The sequence below is a fragment of the Dermacentor silvarum genome, chromosome 4 (genome assembly GCF_013339745.2).
Source record: "Dermacentor silvarum isolate Dsil-2018 chromosome 4, BIME_Dsil_1.4, whole genome shotgun sequence".
NCBI classification, from domain to species: Eukaryota; Metazoa; Arthropoda; class Arachnida; order Ixodida; family Ixodidae; genus Dermacentor; species Dermacentor silvarum.
The window spans coordinates 36357597-36371187 of record NC_051157.2 but is presented as its reverse complement, the minus strand read 5'-3'; the positions used below and the strand labels follow the sequence as shown (position 1 = coordinate 36371187).

The 13591-nt window shown below is 49.2% G+C and overlaps 1 protein-coding gene across 1 annotated transcript in view; it reads left to right on the top strand.

Annotated features, from left to right (window-relative positions):
* LOC119449790 (teneurin-m-like) overlaps nucleotides 1–13300 on the top strand; it is a 67294-nt gene extending 53994 nt beyond the window's left edge. Inside the window, 10 exon segments of the mRNA XM_049665442.1 lie at nucleotides 304–444; nucleotides 536–785; nucleotides 931–1166; nucleotides 1286–1443; nucleotides 1702–2743; nucleotides 4786–5051; nucleotides 5651–5959; nucleotides 6917–8437; nucleotides 8439–8520; nucleotides 9888–13300. Coding sequence (XP_049521399.1) covers nucleotides 304–444; nucleotides 536–785; nucleotides 931–1166; nucleotides 1286–1443; nucleotides 1702–2743; nucleotides 4786–5051; nucleotides 5651–5959; nucleotides 6917–8437; nucleotides 8439–8520; nucleotides 9888–10789 — 4907 coding nt within the window. The 3' untranslated portion in view covers nucleotides 10790–13300.
* Nucleotides 13301–13591: the final 291 nt, after the last annotated feature.

Sequence of the window (13591 nt, the reverse complement as noted above, 5' to 3'; positions counted from 1 at the left end):
TGGCTAACTTTCATAATTATCGCATGCATCTGCACCACCTAGTTAACATTCCGGACTTTTCGGTTCGAGTGACTCTATATGCCTATCCCCATGTAATTTATCGTAAATGTTAAGGCATACGTGAAAAAAAGGAGTCATTTCCTGCGGTAAGATCCCAACCTAAGCATGTCGCCAGCCCTGTTTTGAGTTTAACATTTACGAAGAAAGTAGAACATTAAAATGGGCTAATCATTTGCTTAATTTATACCCTATCATATTTCTTTACTAAATGACTAATCCATTGTCTGTTCCCTGTATTTTTAGTGTACGTCGGTTATGAATACAGCAACTGTCCATCGGTGATATGGGAAGTGCAAGCGACACAAGTGAGTGGGCATGACATGAGCATATCGGAAATAGGAGGATGGAATCTGGACATACATCACAGATACAATTTCCACGAAGGTGAGTCGGTTGCAGTAGGGAACGGTACTAAGTAGACATTGGTGCTTTCGGTGTCATATAACACTTTGGCGATGTTCTTCGTTCTTTCTAGGCATTCTTCAGAAAGGAGATGGAACAAACATTTACTTAAAGAACAAGCCCAAAGTGATGCTTACTGCAGTGGGAGATGGCCAGCAAAGGCCACTTCACTGCCAGCAGTGCAACGGAATAGCCAAAGAACAAAGATTACTGGCGCCCGTTGCGTTGGCTTCTTCACCAGACGGCTCCATTTACGTTGGTGACTTCAACCTCATTCGACAAATCACCACTGATGGCAAAATTCGCACCATTGTAGAGCTCAGGTGAGACATGGCTAGTATTGATGTATCTGCTAAGATGGTTGCTGCGTGACAAGAGCTGAATACCCGCTGGTGTTTCATTGAGTTCACACGCTCAAGAAAAGCTTGTATTAATAATGAGCATATCCCTGTTCTGTTGTCTTTTCAGCGCCGCGCAAGTAGCCTACAGATATCACCTGGCTGTCGGGCCGGCTGATGGCAGGTTGTACCTCTCGGACCCTGAGCGGTACCAGATTCTCCAAATAGTTAGCTACAAGGACATTCCGGACGTGAAAAACAATGTGATGGTTGTTGTTGGAAACGGTGCAAAGTGCTTGCCGGGGGACAAGATGCTCTGCGGTGATGGTAGACCAGCGAGGGATGCAAAGCTCGCTTATCCAAAAGGTAGAAATCAGCATTGCATTTCTGCATCACTGTTCTCTTATTTATTGAACCACTTCCTTCTTACTTTTTTGTTTTGACCATAGTTAACATTAGTTTCTCATGGTGATTGCTTTTTACAGGTATTTCCATCTCAATGCACAATGAAATTTTCATCGCCGATGGCACGAACATTCGCATGGTGGATAAGAATGGAATTATTCATACCCTTATCGGAGACCACTATCACAAGAACCATTGGAAACCAATTCCTTGCACAGGAACATTCTCCCTCACACAGGTAAGATTTGGACGTGCGTAATAATCATTTTGTCTTATTCATATGGCATAACGCATTTTTTAAGACGTTGCCATTACGTTCCAAGGGCTTCCAAGTATTTTCTGTGCGAATAATTTTCTCGTCTGATATGTTTAAAACATTATACATGTAACTTCTGGTTCGTTCACCTTTTCATTGCAGTAGGCTTCTAAGCTCCTCTTTTATTTATATCCACCTGCTCTGGGGTAGAAGTTTAAGTCATTTTTGCACACTTCACAGGTCAACCTTCGATGGCCGACTGAGCTCAGCATCAACCCACTCGACAACTCCCTTCACATTCTTGACGACCACATGGTCCTGAGGGTTACGCCAGACAAGCGGATCAAAATCGTCGCCGGCCGGCCGCTGCACTGCCCATCAACAGCAGGACGAGAAAGGAGCGACTTCGCCACGGACGTGTTCCTGGAGGCCCCTCAAAGCCTCGCCTTTGGACCCAACGGAGACCTCTACATCGCCGAGTCCGATTCACAGCTCGTCAATCGTGTGCGCGTGCTTGGAAGCGACGGACGCATCAGCCGCTTCGCCGGCGCCGAGCTCAAGTGCTCGTGCCTGGAACTCAACTGCAAGTGCTTCGACGAAGACCATTTTCTCGCATCCACGTCGAAGCTGAGCACTATTTCGTCGATAACCGTGACCCCGGACGGAATCCTTCACGTCTGCGACCAGGGCAACCTCCGCGTGCGGTCCGTCACCGCGTCGCTGCCGAAGCCGAACGACCAGCACCTCTACGAAATCTACTCTCCGGAGACTCAGCAGGTGTACACGTTCAACCGGCACGGCCAGCACACCTCGACGCGCAACATTCTTACTGGCAAGGTGATCTACACGTTCACGTACAACGTGAACACCTCCTTTGGAAAGCTGAACACCGTGACGGACGCCGAAGGGAACAAGATCTACATCCTACGCGACTACAGCAACCATGTGAAGACCATCGAGAACACGCAGGGGGCCAAGTGCCAGCTGGAGATGTCGCGCATGAAGTTGCTCCAGAGCTTCGTGACGCCGGACAACTTCAAGACCGTGTTCGACTACCACGGAAGCACTGGCCTGGTTCGCAGCAAGATCGACAGTTCGGGACGCTCCGTGGTGTACGCCTACGACGAGTACGGCCGTCTCACGGAGGCCATCACGCCCAGCGGCCAGACCATCCGGTTGACGTACAACCTTAGCACCAAGGGCGCCTCGGTGACCGTCACACGCGACGGCAAGGACCCGGTGTCGCTGCTTATCAAGGGCTCGGACGTCACCACTCGTATTGGTAAGGACGCAAATCTTTTGAACACCGGGTGTTTCCAAAGTGACACCTAATAAAAAAATGCTGCTTGAGGACAAATTGGTATGGTTTAAGAATGAGCACAATGGCAACATTCACCGAGATCGGAGGTTTGTGTGCCATAAAATTACGTAAAGAGAAAGACCGATTGGTGACGCGCACTTCACTGCAAACGCTTAAAATCTGGAAGAACTTCTGTGCATGTCAGACTGTGGCAACAAGTTGTCATATAATATGGTGGGGTTAAAAAGAAAAATGTAAACCAATGTACCCCGGCCCGTGCCACTAGGTATAACGGGCTAAAAGTCGGAATTACCTGTTCATGGGAAAGAACAATTATGCTTAATTCAAAAGTACAAGACAATCACACAATGAAAGAGAAGGTTGACGCCGTCCTCATTCATAATACAAACATGATGATGATTTCATGTCAGGCAGGTGTAAACGTTCTCTTTAATAGAACAATTCAGCTTAGCAAATTTTGTAGGCTCTTCTTTCCGATATGATACCTTAATCCAAGAAAACAGCACAAACATCTGAGACGGCAGGCCAATTTGCTGCTTCAGTTTAGCCAAGTTCAGCTTTCAGTTGTGATCTCGCCAGTAAGTCACCTTTTTATAGAGAAACAATCAGATATTTCAAAGAGGGTAATCTACCATCTTAATTTTATTTCATGTAGACGTGTGTAATTATTTATTGTGGTATTTCATGATGTAAAATAGGTTTTCGATTATTAGTTATTTGATTAGCATTAGTTCATATTTTGCAAATGACTCGAATTTGTTCCGTCAAGCCATGAGCATCTGAACTCGCTGACCAATAGACCGCTATTCATTTGAACATCTATCATTGTCATGCGCAGACAAAACGTACTTTACGGTGTGCGTTTACGAACTTCAACAATAGGTCGTAGTTTGCCCGAAAGGTGAAGCATTGATATCAGACAACTACACGAAGTAAGGGTCGTAGTTTTATCGGCCGTATAAATTGCAGAACACATTTGCTTACAAATTAAAATGACAAGCATGGCGCCACGCAGCACACACAAACAGAGCACCGGCCGCGAAGAGCGAACGCTTTGTGCTGCCTCTTGCTTCACCACGTCTCAATTTAATCGACCTCCAATACTAGGCGTGCGCTCATAAAGCTGCCGACCGTATCGGCTCGCCCATTAGCTTTGCACCCGCCACAGATTAGCTCCAAGATATGCAGGTGGGCCACGTATGCGGACAGCGATGCGCAGCCACGGCTGGGCAACAGAAGCCGACGCACGCTCACCTGCCCCCACTAGCGCATGCTCGATCACCTTACCGCGCGTTCACCTCCCCCACCCACTAGAGCGGGCGCTTGGTTAAGTGACCTCAAATGCTGGTCGCGTGGAAACACGACGCTCATCAAGCCACCACCCTTCTCGGCTCACCCTCGCACGCTTTCCCTCGCACCCACAGCATACGGCGCGGGGCACGCGATGAGATGTCGCACTTGTAATTATACGACACATCACGGCGACGGTTTCAACGACGGCGAAAATCTCCCTGGAATGTCCATATAATTCTACCGTAATCATTAGTAGTTCTAAAAACAAAACTATTCTTATCCGATAATTGTTACTGAATTTTTATAACAGCGCTCTTGTTTTTTTTATGTTGCTTCACCACATAAAAGGTTTGTTAGCGGAGAATCTAGCTTTACAGGAGAAAACACGCGTTTTTGTTAATGCGTTACTGATTTTCCTAAAGGCTCATCGAATGGTGAAAGGAATTATGTTGCCGCACATTTCATCCTTTCTGTCATGTTCCTTGATCAGGTATCCTACCTGGCGGACGAGATTAACTAAAACATTTAAAGTATACACGTATACTAATACAAAGAAACGTACAAAGTGACGCAAGATAAATTGATGAATGGTGTTCAGCGCAATGCACAATAGGAAGAAAACTGGGGACGAAGAGTGAAAGAGAGAGAGAATAAGTTTCTGAAGTATGTCTATCTTGTCGGTCCTTAAAATGCTGATCTAATCTTTCCAGGCCTTTCCGAAGAACGGATCACTCAGACCTCCGATGGCAGCCTCCTGCTGTTATCAGAGGACGCGAGCTCACGGGATATAGAGACCGTGGCCAACCCCGTCATCACCGATCTAAGCCCTGTGTTGGGAGAAACCTTCCCGGTGCCAGCCAAGCTGCGCATCAGTCTGAGCGACGACGTGATCCAACGCTTCGAGTGGCGCTACTATCTGCGCCGCGAGGGCAAGGCGCGTCAGAAGCAGATCATGCAAGTCGGCCGCAAGTTGAAGGTTCGTATTCGCTCAATTGCTCCTGGGCCGGCTCTCCATTCGCGCCGTTCGCCCGCTACGACGATGTTCTCCGAACGCACCAAATGCATGCTAGAAATTATTTAAAAAACTAATTGGGTTTGTTACTAAACCTGTCCTGATCACTGCCACGGGCTCCTTAACTAAGAAAGGTGCTTACTAACCAAATGCGATTACATTCCCTGGTGTTAAGCTATATGGCTAATGCGTGAGGCACGACCTTCACGATACCAGCGCCATTTCTGTGCATGTAAAGCCTATTTTCTCTTTGGCTGCGAAGAATGTTTAGTTTCGTTCTCTTTTCTTAACTGGGGACTTATCAGAGCTATTTAAAATCATTAAATGTTTATTTTTATCGTGATGTCGTGCGCTAAATTCGAGACCTTCGTTCCTGAAGTGTTAAGGAGGGGTGGAGCGTATTGTTGTGAAAAGATGGGGAATACTTAAATTCTTGTTAATACCGTACGTTCCGCGAGTAGCGACTATTTCCACACCTCGCTGTCAAGATTGTTCATGGCACGTGCAAAAGGTCCGAGTTTGGCACTCAGAGCCCGGTGGCTGCTTTTCCTGTGCACGCGCAGGTGAACGGCGACAACTTGTTGGCGATCGAGTTCGACAGGCAGCAGTACAGCGAGACGCTGTACGACCGCAATCAGCTGGCTCTGCTCACGGTTCGCTACGACTCCCTGGGACACCCGCTCAGCTGGCAGCCGACGCAGAACGTGACCTCGGTGACCCTGGAGTACGACCGATTCGGCCGCTTGATCCGCTGGGAGCGCGGGCAGCTCAGCGAGAAGTACTCGTTCGACATTCGCGGTCGTCTGGCCGACGTCCGCTACGCGGACGGAAGCGGCATTATGTACAAGTACGACGACGGACCCATCAGCGTGGTGAGTGGCGCTGCCTGACTGCCTACAATGACGCTTCGCGCAAATATCTGAGTATACACTATCAGCAAGTCATCAGACATCAGATTCCGTGTTTTCAAACCGTCGACGCAATGGCGTAAACCCCGAAGCCGCTGTCACAATGCTCACTAGCTACCAAGGGCAGCGTAGTCAGAAAGAGAAAGACCGTACTATTGCAAACAGCATCAGAAACGGAACCAAGATTAAAGGGAACACCGGACAGGGGCGCTGTGTTGTATGTTTCCTCACTCTTGGACCCGTTCTCGCACTGTTTGCAATAGTATGTGCCAACAAGAAGTTCGTACCATCAAGAACGGCTAACCACCATTTGAAGAAAGGGTGATCTTGAGATTTAGTGGCCATACGGCAGGATAATGGCAACACCGCATATGTAGAATCATTCAAAAGCGGAAGTTCGCACTTTAGACCGGCCAGATGACTTCGCAAACGTTGCGAGCGACTCTGAGCTTGAGCAAAAACAAGTGGCAGTACACTCATTTGTTATATGTGCCGGCGGAAGTAGCAGTATTACAATGCTGTTCAGAGGAACAGTTTTCTGGGTGTCAAGCGGCAAGTACTTGTTCAGTTTGTTTAGAATAGCCGCCGATTACACTGAGAAGATCACTGTGAGCGAAGCTCGGCATGAAAAACTGTTGAGGTTGACAGCATAGCCTAGGGAATACTGCTCATATGTGGAAATAAAGAAGAGAAGACCACCCTTATTGTGGGAATTGCAGTGTTTACAACAGTATCTTTATGTAGTAGTTGCAGCTCCTTCGTAATCAATTACAGGCTTTTCACTTAAGTGCAAAAAGAGCACTTTCTTTGCACAGGGAGAAAAATGTTTGAATGAATGCAATACGTTGCTGAACAAGCGCCGTCTGCCTACTATAGTGCAATGCTTACATCACTTCTGTTTCTTTCCCGATTTGTTTTCAGCCGACGGAAATCATCCTTCCCAGTGGCAGTCGGTACATACTCCAGTACGATGTATCCGGAAGTCTCCAAGCTGTGATTACTCCAAACGGACACAAACACGAGATAGCCACGCAGACATCGATAGGATTTTACAAGCTCCTGTACCTGGCACCAGGCGTGGGCCATCCATACGTTCTTCACTACAATGACCGCGGGCAGGTAGTGGCCAAGTTCTTCCCCAAGAACAAAGGCCGCGTCGTCTACACTTACACCGAGGAGGGAAGGCTGGAAAGCATCCTGTGCGGCCCTGAGCGAACGGACTTCTACTACCACAACAGCACGGCTCTCATCAAGAGCATCACCAAGAACGTCCCAGGGCTGGACTTCAGGGTTGACTACCGCCACCATGGGTCACTTCTCAAGGAGGAACGTCACCGCTACAACAGCCGGAGTGGATTGGACGGCGCCAAGTTCCGGTACCAGTACGACCCTCGGCTCTCATCAGTCGAGGTAGAGATCAATGGAAAGAGCACCATCACGACCAAATACCGGTACAACAGCGAGTCCGGAACGCTAGAACAAGTTCAGCAGTTTCTCGTGCACAGGCCCAAGCTGAACAGCGTATTTATTCAAGACGAGGCCAGGCAGTATTCGAAGACTATTGGCACGGACACGTACGGACGGTTGGTGGTGCTCGCCATAACTCTCTGGAACAAAGAGATATTTTCACTCAGCCTGCAGTACGACAACAGGAGTAGGATCAAACACGCCCACACCAAAATAGGCAAGGACCATGCCAGCCATACCACCAACTACACCTACACTGTCGATGGCTTCTTGGAAGAAGTGTCCGGGGCACAGTCTTGGAGATTTATCTACGACATTAATGGGAACATGAAAAGCCTCTGGGAAGGACCGCGACAGATTTCCCTGCGACACGATGACGGGGACAGGCTCATCGGATACGGAGACGTCGAGCTCTACCTTGTGGACGTTCGCGGGTTCATTGTTCAGCGAGGAGAGGAGAAATTCAAGTTCAACGCGATGGGTCAACTCATCCACGCTTTCGAGTTGCACCAGTACGAGGTTCAGTACGTGTACGACGCGCAGAACAGGCTCATAGCGCGAAAGGACCACAGGGGAAACATCACCCAGTTCATTTACGCCGACCTTCAGCGTCCCAACGCAATCACGCATATGCATTACCCGAAGGACTCGCTCACGTTTGTGCTCATTTACGACACGCTGGGTCACCTCATTTACATGCAACAAGGAAACAACAAGTTCTACGTAGCCTGCGACCACCTCGGTTCCCCCGTCGCCGTCTTCAGCTCTGAAGGAACCATCATCAAGGAGATCCAGCGAAATCCGTTTGGCAAAGTGACCTACGACTCCAATCCGGAGTTCTTCCTGCCCGTTGATTTCCAGGGTGGTTTGCGAGACCCCGTGACTCAGCTGATACACTTCGGTGGAAGGGTTTACGACGCCCTGGGTGTGCAGTGGTTGACACCAAACTGGGAAAGCATGCCGACGCTTCTGCAGAAAGCCTTACGACATCCACCTGTACCGATTCCACGGTAACGATCCCATCAACCCTGCGCAGGCTGATGGTGGACATCTGAACGGTAAGTGTTTGAGCCATGCTTGCATGCTGTCATCACGAACTTTGCCGCGTAACGTAACATCGGCTTTGTACATTGTGCTCAAATGTTTGTTTTTGCGGCTTGTAACTTTGGTGAAATGCAGTGAAGATAATCCATCACATAAGCTGAAAGTCTTAACTAGGTCGCATATAAAAAACAGTCTTAAAAATACCACTTCGTGTTGTCTCTTTCTCCCTCCCGTGTGTTTTTCGCGGTACCTTCCCCAATCATGAATCAACAACGGGCTTACACCCACACTCTTCTAAGTTAAATATACCGTCGCACGTTCCGAACTCTACCATATAAATACCGCATTTACTCTTGTAAGGCTTTTCCTCATGTAAGGCCCAAGCCCACCCTTTGGCACGCGAAAATTCGGAAAAACATTCTCACTAAACGTCACGCGCATACTCGCGTATTGGTTAATTCCCGCAAGCCGCTACAAGATGGCACTAGTCCGTCTTCGAAAAAATGGGTCCACGACTGTGTCTTCATAGTCGGCCGCCAGTGGTTGTATTTGCATGACAGTCTGAGCGCAGATCGAGGCTTCAATGAGTAGCCATACGTCTGCCTTGCGTAAGGCCCGTACTAAATTCCGAAAAAAATGAATACATGGGCCTTACGCGAGTAAATACGGTATTCCATCAATTATCCCATGTTGTTCTTACATTTAGCGATACATACAATGTCAGCATGCAGTAATCCGCGAGTTATTCAGGACCTTATTGTCAGTGTACCGTCATTTCGATACTTGCAATTATTTCTTTAAATGAAAGCGAAACGTTTTTCTTGTCTGTTCATTGCACAGTAGTATAGATAAAACCGAAATGGTTACTCTTGAAGCAGAAATTGTTGATGAACGCTGTTCCTACTCGCGGGCAAGCCAGCTCGGGAAAACTACCATGCCGGATAGTTTCACTACATGTACACTGATCTCATTTGGAGCCTAACGGCGTGAGGCTGAATTAACAGACTACTAAAATTACTATAATTTCAACACAACCAGTGTTCTGTGTGTAAACGGAAGCATATCGGCCAGAACGCTAATTCACCTTTCCAGCGTTGCAAGTGCTTAAATTAATTGTACTTAGCGCTGCCAGCTGCGGTTCGCGGTTAGCACAGTTGGTAGAATGACAGCGCGCCTGTCTGACGGCGATCACCGCTTGAACCCCAGGACGAAAAACCCAGGAACCTCAAAAAAAGGTTTCTTTGCGAGGAATTGCGTCAATTGTTTTAACCTTTTTGTTTCCCTTGTAGCGCTGCGATTTTATCAGAACTAATTTGGCTCATCTGTTGTGTCTGGCACATAACCTCGTTTTCATTCCCACCACCTTCGTTTATTGGCGCAGACTTGCCAGCCTGGATGGCGGCCCTGGGCTACGACATGCGACGAGTGCTGGTAGCGCCGCAGACCCGGTGCCCGCCAGACACGCGTGTCGGAGCGCCCGTTCCCGAGGCGGTGCCGGTCATCTCCGGCCTCAGCTGCATGGCCGACATCGTGCAGGCCGAGTTCTACCGCTTCTCTACCGTTCCCAAGACGGCAGTGAAGCTGGACAGCAGCAGCTTCCAGCGGCACATCAACTCGCGCGTCTCCAACCTGCCGTCTGTGCTGGGCGACGGCATCCTGCTCTCGCGAGGCGACGCCCACCGCGCCGCCGTGCACGTCGTGAGCGAGTCGAGCCCCATCCTACGCGACGTCATGGTCGCCATCTTCAACGACACCCTGATGGTGGACATTCACTTCTCGCTGCACGGCCAAGACTCCTTCTTCTTCGTCCAGCCTCAGTTGTCCAAGGCCGAAGAGGACTGGGTCCAGCTGGGCCGCCTGGGAACCATGTTCAACATCACGAAGCACGTCGTCGAGAGCGAGGGCGTCGGAGGCCCCCGAGGCCAAGTCGACATCCGCATGCACAGCACCAGCGTCGTGCTCAACATCCGCTACGGCACGTCCCTGCAGGAGGAGCGCCACCGACTCATGCGGCACGCCCGCCGACGCGCCGTGGACGACGCCTGGACCCAGGAGTTGGAGCTCGTCAGGAACGGTCACAAGGGCTCCAACGACTGGACCAAGGGCGAGCGCGAAGAGCTCATGGCCACGGGAATGGTGGCGCGGTACTTCGGCACGGACGTGCACGACATCGAGAAGTACCCCGAACTGGCCGACGACCCGAGCAACGTGTCCTTCCGCAAGGAGAGCTCGAGGAAACGCAGGGGCAAGACGCGCCGAGCCCGACTTAAGGCGGACGCCTAGGGTCGCTGCCGCCCGTATTCCTATTCTTTAGCGAAGGCATAGGTCTCTATTTTCAATTCTCGTCTCGGCCGGTGCGCAGTGAGCGAAGCCGTCGAAATCAGCGCCGGCTTGTGCACGCCACGAGAGATAGACGGAAGGCGGGAAGACGAAACATATTGTGGACTGCCCATCGTTCAAGCGTTTTGCCGCTCTTCTGCCTGAACCACTCGCGAGAGTGTGACTGAAGGAAATACTCTTTTGTTATTGTTTCTTGTGTTTTGAAAAAACAGGTGCGCAGGCAGCATCTGGCTTTGTCACTACTAGTCCACCGATTTTCTCGGCGTGTTTTTTTTTTTTTTTTAACCCTTTGTTGGCTTTTGTGCATTCACTTTGGCCGAAGCGCTCATGAATTGTTCGTACTCAGCTGTCATGATGCACTTTAATTATGACTAATGTAAAGGGCCCACATGTGTTATCACATGACAAGCTCTCACTTGTTTCCAACGGTGTGCAATTTCTTTTGTAATATATTATACATATATGTATACATATGTTATTACTTTCATCCCACAGCAGGCTCATAGCATTCAACTGCCATCCTTCTTCGACCTGTTTCCATGCTCAATTGCAGTTTTGTTTTGCCGAGCTTCACAAACAAAAAGGTGGCGACGTTTTAACGCGATGGGCATTTTTTTGTAAAAATGAGCCGCATCAGACCTTTTGTACATAGGAGAAAAAAAAAAGGCCATATGTCCTCGACCCAGTCCATGAAAGAACAAGGTGTCGTTTCGTTTTCTCTGTGTCAGAACGCTGCGATTCGCTGTTGCGAATCGCAAAACAAACTCTCGGTCCATTTTCAGGGTATTCCGTGCCCTAGACCTGGTGTGTCCTCTGGACAACACGAGACAAGGACACGCTGTACATTTCCTTCCTACGTGGTTTTGTCGATGTCAAACTACGTGAGCTCTCCACCTTTCTCGAGTGGTTAAGTGTTTCGAACGGGGCGTGAATGACATTTCTGACGGTGCTTTTTCGGGATCTCGGTGGTTTCACTCGTTTGTGTGTGTGTTGGTTGGGTTTCCTTCTGGCTCCTCTGCTGGCCCCGCAAAGCCGGCAAGCGGCGGTGTGAGTGTGCAGCGAGCGATGTGCGTATCTAAATGTGCTGCTTTTTGTTGGTTTGTGACATGAAGTGCCTTATATGAGAGCGTCCCTTGATTTGTCCTCTGTACACTGTACCTATTCTCCCTAAATTTCTGTTCCCCCCCACTGCTTACCTTGAAATCTCCGTATCCTAAGCTGTCTTTTCGGCTCCTAGTTCTGGTTCGTGTTAACCGACGTATGCGTGCCCTGTTTCTGTCTCGATGTAGTATCGCTCCGCATCCGCCTCTAAGTGTTGACAGAGCTTTATGTACGTCGGCGTGGTTCGAGCTCGAAGCGTTGTATGAACGGTCCGCTAGGTGACTCACTCGTTCCAGTCAGTGCCGCCAGAAGCGGTGGAAAGCGCTTTATCCCCCTCGTTTTTGCTCTCTCACTTTAAGCTCTAAATGTCCAACGATTGGTGGCAGTTTGACCAAAAACAATCGCTAGAAGTGCTCTCCTCCCGATTTAGAAAAAAAACGTTATGCGCAAAGCTGTTGGAACATGCAAATCACCGAGCACAGTTCATCACTGCTGAGAAGAAAAGACTTTCGGTGCAGGAGCGTTCAGCCCCGTAGTCTCCTCGGCCCAGGTCTTACGAGAGCAACGTGATCATCGTTTGACGGACTATATATATGTATATGTATCGGCACTACTGTGTGGCTGACAGTCGTGAGAACAATCTCTGAGCACCTTTACTGCGGAAGCTCGAGCGTGATTATTCGTATGGTGGAGACAAACGCTCCTTGGGGACAAGGCACGTAGCTTGCGGCAGGAATCAGCATCCCGGTTGTGGAACAAGTTGTCGCTTAGAGGTGCCAAAAGCCGCGGTCTCTCGGTTGGCGAGAAGGGCACGCCATTGGATCCAGTTCTTGTTGACGTGTGTGTGTGCGTGACAGTTGATGCGTGCGAGGTTGCTTGTTTGTGTGTGTGTGTGTGTGTGTGTGTGTGTGTGTGTGTGTGTGTGTGTGTGTGTGTGTGTGTGTGTGTGTTCACGAGGCGTCTCTACTTCTGGCGCAAACTACTCTGCCCCTGTGACGTGGGAAACAGAGCTACAAAAGGAAAAAAGAAAGAAACAGAGAATACGTACCATGCCACCACGCTTGTCGGTCGATGTCTCCTCGATGTGTGCTGCTGCTGTTGCTGCGCGCTGTCTCGTATTTCGACGTCCTGAAACAGGAGGCCCCCCGTCGACATATCGCGCATGCGCGACAATGCGGCGGGCGCCCGAACGTGTACATAAAACTGATATGAGACCGTGCGTGGCATCTATATTCCGTGTGATAACACGCTGTGGGAGATGGCATGACTGTGAAAAAGAGTCGCGATGAGATTATTGAGATTTGTACTTAATCTATACTCATAAAAGAATAAAAATGTTTACATACTCAGAAACTGTCTTTATTTCCTTAGTTCCCGCAAATGAAAAAAAAAATTCCATGCACTATGGAAAATCAATGTTATATAGGCTATTTTCACCACGCTCCGGTGGGCGCCGCCTTATTTGATCACGTGGTAAGGCGTTCATTGCCTGCCTCAGCCGGCCTCCGTTGCATCTGTTTTTGATTGCAGCGCATCACGCTGGCGTGGCGCCGAAAGCCGTTTCTTCAGTGTGTGAACGACACGAAACTTTGGCCAAAGCTTCAGAGGACATGTAAATCTCGCATATGTATCCTTCCGAGCTCG